Source organism: Volvox carteri (assembly GCF_000143455.1).
Source record: "Volvox carteri f. nagariensis unplaced genomic scaffold VOLCAscaffold_119, whole genome shotgun sequence".
Classification (NCBI taxonomy): domain Eukaryota; kingdom Viridiplantae; phylum Chlorophyta; class Chlorophyceae; order Chlamydomonadales; family Volvocaceae; genus Volvox; species Volvox carteri.
Genome location: NW_003307662.1, coordinates 48,936 through 54,934, shown reverse-complemented (window position 1 = coordinate 54,934; position 5,999 = coordinate 48,936). Strand labels below are relative to the sequence as shown.

General features: G+C 53.6%; 1 protein-coding gene across 1 annotated transcript; it reads left to right on the top strand.

Moving 5' to 3' along the window:
- Window positions 1-1,036: 1,036 nt before the first annotated feature.
- On the top strand, window positions 1,037-3,785 carry VOLCADRAFT_100447 (uncharacterized protein; the record flags this gene model as incomplete). Its single annotated transcript, XM_002959028.1, has 5 exons — window positions 1,037-1,076; window positions 1,245-1,469; window positions 2,169-2,282; window positions 2,367-2,729; window positions 2,995-3,785. 5 exons carry the CDS (start codon window positions 1,037-1,039, stop codon window positions 3,783-3,785), a joined length of 1,533 nt encoding a protein of 510 aa, XP_002959074.1.
- Between the last annotated feature and the right edge of the window lie 2,214 nt (window positions 3,786-5,999).

Here is a 5,999-nt window from a genome sequence, read left to right as displayed (position 1 = left end):
TCCTCCCCCCCATCCTCCACCTCCTCCCCCCCATCCTCCACCTCCTCCCCCTCATCCTCCACCTCCTCCCCCCCATCCTCCACCTCCTCCCCCCCATCCTCCACCTCCTCCCCCCCATCCTCTACCTCCTGGGACAAGTGGACCATCCCCCTTAGTCCTCCACCGCAATCGCCACGCCATTTCCCCCCGACATTGTACACCACCGCACATGCCGCCGCCGACCCCCCGGACGCCGGGCTCCCACGGGAACCACCGCCTTCCGCCGCAACCCCTCCCTCCCCACCCCCCGGCTCTAAAGACGGCAGTGCCGGTGGCTATCAAACACCCGTGCCGCCGCAGCCGACGTCACAAAACGATGACGGTACGTACGAATGAGTTCGTAATCTGTGTCGAACGGTATGCATGAAATTCGATGTCGAGCGGTACGTAAAACCGTAGGTGGTTGTCGTACTAGTCCTCTGGCCTTGTCAGGTATCCGTCAGCTGCAGTATGCGTATGCGTGTAACTGCATCTGTATGTCTGTATGTATGTCTGTATGTATGTCTGTATGTATGTCTGTATGTATGTCTGTATGTATGTCTGTATGTATGTCTGTATGTATGTCTGTATGTCTTGAGATGGGTTGCGGGGGGGGAAGAGTGGCTGGTTGTGTATGTGTGTGTATGTGTGTGTTGTTGTCCTATTCCGGCTTCCGCGGGTTGCCGCCGCTGCCATCATCTAATTAGCCGTTCGTCAATGTACCCTTTTAGTTCAACCCGCCGGCCCACTGGATGGATAGATGGATAGATGCCCGTCGCCAAACGTTGTTGCTTGGTTCTCCCTCCCTCTCTGTCTCCCTCTCCTCTCTGTCTCCCTCTCTCTCTGTCTCCCTCCCTCTCTGTCTCCGTCCCTCTCTCCCTCACCAGCTGCACATGCTGCTGCTGCTGCTGCTGCTGCTGCTGCTGTCGTACCAGATAACAACAAGACGTATGTTGGTTGCTACGTGGACTCTTTGAAGCGCGCATTGCCGGACATGTATTTCGTCTCCAGTACCAATATGACCCTGGATCTTTGCCGCAGCCTGGCGCTTGAAAAAGGTACGTTGTTACACCGTACATTCGTACGTACGAGGCTACATCTGTACATGTACGCTTCCCGGTTCCGCAGTCGTTCGGTTCAGACGGCTCCAGGAGAAGGAATGGCCGCGCGGTCGCTGGACCGGCTCGCTCTACCTGCCTCCTCTGCCTCCTCTGCCGCCCTTTCAGATTTGCCATACTTTGGTCTGGAAGCTGGCCAGGAGTGTTTTGGTGGGATCGACATTTTGCGCGTCTTGGTACGACAGCAAAGCACCAGCTGCGATATGCCCTGTGCGGGAAACGCTAGGCAGGTTTGTGGCGGCGTCCTGGCGCTCAGCGTGTACGCCACGCAGCCGCAGTCACCACCTCCGCCGCCGCCGCCGCCGTTGTATCCACACGCGATGATCAGCCACGGTGAGCAAATCTCACCACACTCACGCCTAGCCTCACGCCTAGTCTTATCTCAAGGGGGGGAGGGTGTACGGTATGTTATTTGTTAGCTGTCACCAGAGACCCTAGTGGTTCACCAGCCATATTCAGGACAGGGTTACCGGTCTCGATACAATGGTTGTATCACGGCTGTCGGAAAAAGTACCAGTCGGCGGATGTTAGCAACCCCGTGATGGGCCCTACAGGATACAGCCATATCAGGAAACCCTAGCCGCGGGGGAGCCACACACGCACGGAACCGCCATTGGGGGTACGGGAGCCGTTTCCTAGGTTTCGGGGCCGACAAGGAGAGGGAACCGGCTTGATGAAATATTACGATATACAGTTGTTGCTGTGTGTCCTGTTTAGGCTCTCCTGCGCATGTAGAGGAGCCAAGTGCGGCGGTAGCAGCAGCGGCCGCAACCCGCGACGTTAGCAGCGATGGAAAGCGGAAGCGGTGCGCTTCAATAAGGATTGCAGTTCCCATCGACAAATAGATATGAGTTCATCAAGAAGTCAGAAGAGCGAAGAGCCTTCAGTTACCGAGGCTTAAAGGCAGTTTTGAAAAATAATTGGATTTACATCTCAGGCGTGCTTAGCTGGTTAACTGACTGACGCCTTGTCTGTGGTTTACGACTCAATGGCCCCGCTCCCGTTCGGTTTGTGACCACTCCTCCCCCACAGATCTGGTGGGCTGTTATTCTGATGATGAAACGTACCGGGTTTTGCCGTACTTGCTGGATGTGTCGTACACCATGATGAATATGGAGTACTGCCGGCAAAAGGCTTTAGCTGAAGGTACGGGAAGGCTATATCATATTGAGTAATGACTGTTGTATATTTTGTGACTGGATTTAGTGTTGCAACCGTACAACCATGCAGGGCTTACTTTGTACGGCATGGAATCGGGTCGTGAATGCTGGGCTGGGCTTGACGCCGCGCGCGCAAGGTCCCTCGGCCCGAGCTCCGATTGCAACACGCCATGCACCGGCAGCAGCAGCAGCAGCAGCGATGCGATGTGCGGAGGGGATGGAGCCATCCTCATTTTCGCCTTGGCGCCGTACGTTTGGCCGCCATCGATGCTGCCGCTTCCGATCTACAATGTCCCGATCTACAACTCACCGCCACCGGTGTACGGGCCGTACTCGCCAAACCCGGCTTATCCGCCAAACCCGGCTTATCCGCCAAACCCGGCTTATCCGCCGAACCCGTCGCACCCGTCGTACCCGCCTTCACCGCCCTTGGGTGAGTAGTTGTATGTTTGTCTACCTGTCAACCTTCTGCTTATTAGGTTTTTGCTTTGTTTTTTTTGATGGCTCCCTTGGGGCGGTTTGTACGGCAGTAGGCTGGGATGTGATGATTAAGTTTTCCGGTTCGCTTTTGCTTTGGTTCGCACACTTGTAACGCCGCCCATAACAATAATAGTAACGCGCAAGTAACACCGCACACGCGGAAAACACACACGTTTCCAACGGACTCGCGTCCTACTTGGCCCTCGCTACCCCTGCAGTTGAGGTGGACAACCTGCTACCTGAGCGGCTCCGCCCGGGTGCCGCGTACTTTGACGCTTCCTTCGGCGTGTCGGTTTACTCAGATCCGTACTACGAGGACGACATCGCAATGGCCTGGGAGGAAGTTGAGATTCCGCAACGTGCGTCACAGGGCAACACGTTTTTGCTCCAGGGAGACTGCAGCTTGACGTCGCCACCGGCGACGTCGTCCGGCGAGTCCGCTGCAATTCGATTTGGCGGGTCGTCTTGTTTTGGGGTTTTTGTTAATGGGTTGTTGCCTAATTGGGACACGTCGCCCACCAGCGCCTTCTCCATCGTTTGGATTGGCCGTTTTGATAACAGCAAGCGCGGCACGGAGGAGCAAACATACGTCACGTTTAGTCGAACAGGAGTTGACTACGACCGTGAGCTGTACTGGACGGACGAGCAAGCGTTCATCTACTCGTACGCCAAGGGCTTTAGCTTTGACCTGGTCACACCCAGACCAGCCGCGGAACAGTGGACGATGCAGGTGCTCTCCCGCCGTCCAGACGGGAAGGGCGACGTGGTGATGTCGTACTCGTCGTACAACATGTCGGGCGTGATGAGCACTTGGACGCTACCTGGCGGCGCGTGTGAGGTGGCGTCTGATCACCTCGTGATTGGCAAGGATTTTCGCGACGGAAACAAGTTCTTTGGGGGAGATTTGGCGATCTTTCTGGTGTACAACAGATTCTTGGACGAGGGGGAGCTTCAAGGGCTGGTTGAGTTTTATGCTCCGCGCTTTGCCTGGCCCACGAACCCTAAGTAGCCCGCGGCCCACGTTGTTGGGTCCATTACCGGAATGATCTTCCGGTTAGTAATAATGGTGACAGGGGGCTGTACACCGGAGGCGGAGATGCTGAGAATTGCCGAGTTGCCAAATTTAGCAACCTGTTTGGAGGATGACGGTCCTTGCTTCGGATCTTTGGTGATCTTCTAAATACCAAATGCTCTGAAGCAAGGGCCGTGGGTTTTGCAGCAGCGTTTTGGATTATGATTGATACTCATGTAGACTCCTACAAACTGTTTGTGAGCGATGCAGGGTGATGCGAGATCGTGATGCAGGATGCGGGATAATAAACGGTTTCGGAAACCGGAAACATCCCGAGAGCCGCGACGGCGCGAGAATGGAGGGGTTGGGGAAATACTCAATGCTTTTAGTATGCAGCATCACCATCCTGCTCTGGGCTCCAAAGTACTTGGGCTTTAGAGCTACGGTGCCCTGCCAGGTTGTACGTTGACTTGACCCGTAGTACGTTGATGGTCCGAGGTGGGCCTGGGATAAGTTGGACAGAAGTGTCGTACGTTTCGTGATGGAGAAATTCATTGATTAAGTGTTCTATTATTTGGAAGGGCGTTTCCATGCGGTGGACCACGGTGCATTTAAGAGAGTGTGTGTGTGTCGGGTTTTTGTACGGAAACACACAAAACACAGACACGCGTGCGTGTGTGAGTACTAGGTTCTCATCTGTTTGTCTGTCTGTCTATCGCGGTGTGCCGAAGAGGAGAGCACTGTATGTGCTTGCCTTGACCGGAGCCGTAGGGCGGAGGGGGCAGGGTGTTGGGGGAGTTTACCTTGATAATGGGGAAAGTCTGTGGGAAGGAAATTGACAACCGCAGGAAGGGGCGCTCAGGGCAGGTTCGTACATCATTGCACGGCAGCAGCAGTGTTAAAGTACCGCCTGTGGGCCACGGAAGGAAATAGGTGGTGTGACTGCAGTTCTAGAACCTCGTTATTCTTTTGCTCATGTCGTGACGTCCGCTGACCAGGGCCAAGCTTGATGCTGAGACCTTTTTGGACACAACAGCTGTAACAATGAACATGAATAACAGTGAATGAAAATGGATCAGTGGAACTAATTTAGGGATTGATTGACTGGGGAGTTCATTATTACTACATACCACCCTGTATGCTAGCGGAGGTGCCGGCGGCGGAACTTTCTTACTAGTACAGCGTATGACAGCTTGCAAGGGAGGCCGTCATGCTCGGGAACGACTGCAGCGTATTACGACGCGATGCTGTGTTTCCCGGACGTTCCTGAACGCGCCTGTGCGTGAGCTCGCTAACATCAGTTAAGGCACGAGGACGCCAACCCATTGACATCGAACCATTTGGTGCATGAATGACTTTGGATCAGAACTCGCTGTATCGTAGGAGGCAATGGATTTTTTACGGATTTTTTTTGCTGCACTTAAATGTGCAGCAAAGCAATTTGTGGCCTACCTTGCGGTAGCCACCGTTGAATCGTTGAATCCACAAAGATTCTGATTCTTTTTGTTTGTTTCCGTGCTGTGATACGCCAAGGTAAAACCTTGCAGCTTCGCGATGTTAGTCCGTCGTGGCAACAGCTGCGGACCTAGTTTGGGACATGGCTTGAAAGAGATCCAGCGCAATGCCGATAGCCTTGCCGGATGTCTTTTTATAGCGTTTAGCCACGGACATTGGGCGACGTCCAGTCGGCAGATGCCTTAGCCCCGGCCAACAAATATATCTTGGAAATCCGGTCGTCAAGGAAGTGAACGGAGGACAGCGCTTTCACGGTAAGGGAGGCGATCGTTGTTTCCGAGGCCGGGGTCGCGGAGTCCCAAAGCATCCAAAAAGGATTAAATTGAAAGGTTCTGCATATTCAAGTTAAAGCGTGACCGTTTATGCTTTAAACTGTTATGGTGGTGTTATGTACGCACCGAACACATGGACAGCTGTTTGGAACAGAAGTCAAAAGTTTCCATTCCACTGTCAAAATTTGTTATCGTGAAGTTAAAATTGGAATCTCAGCAACTAAATCCTGAATCCTAGCTGGTCGACAGGTCGACACCGTCATGTAAAGTACGACAAAGAGTTTGGAATATGGACTGGCCAGGTATAAACTTGCCAGGAATGAGGTTTTTTGAATACCTTCGTATGTTGAAGCATCTTTCAATTTTGCTTTAACTTGCACTGGCCGCGGCATCTGTCCTTTGGCGACCAAGCGCACTGCGGGCT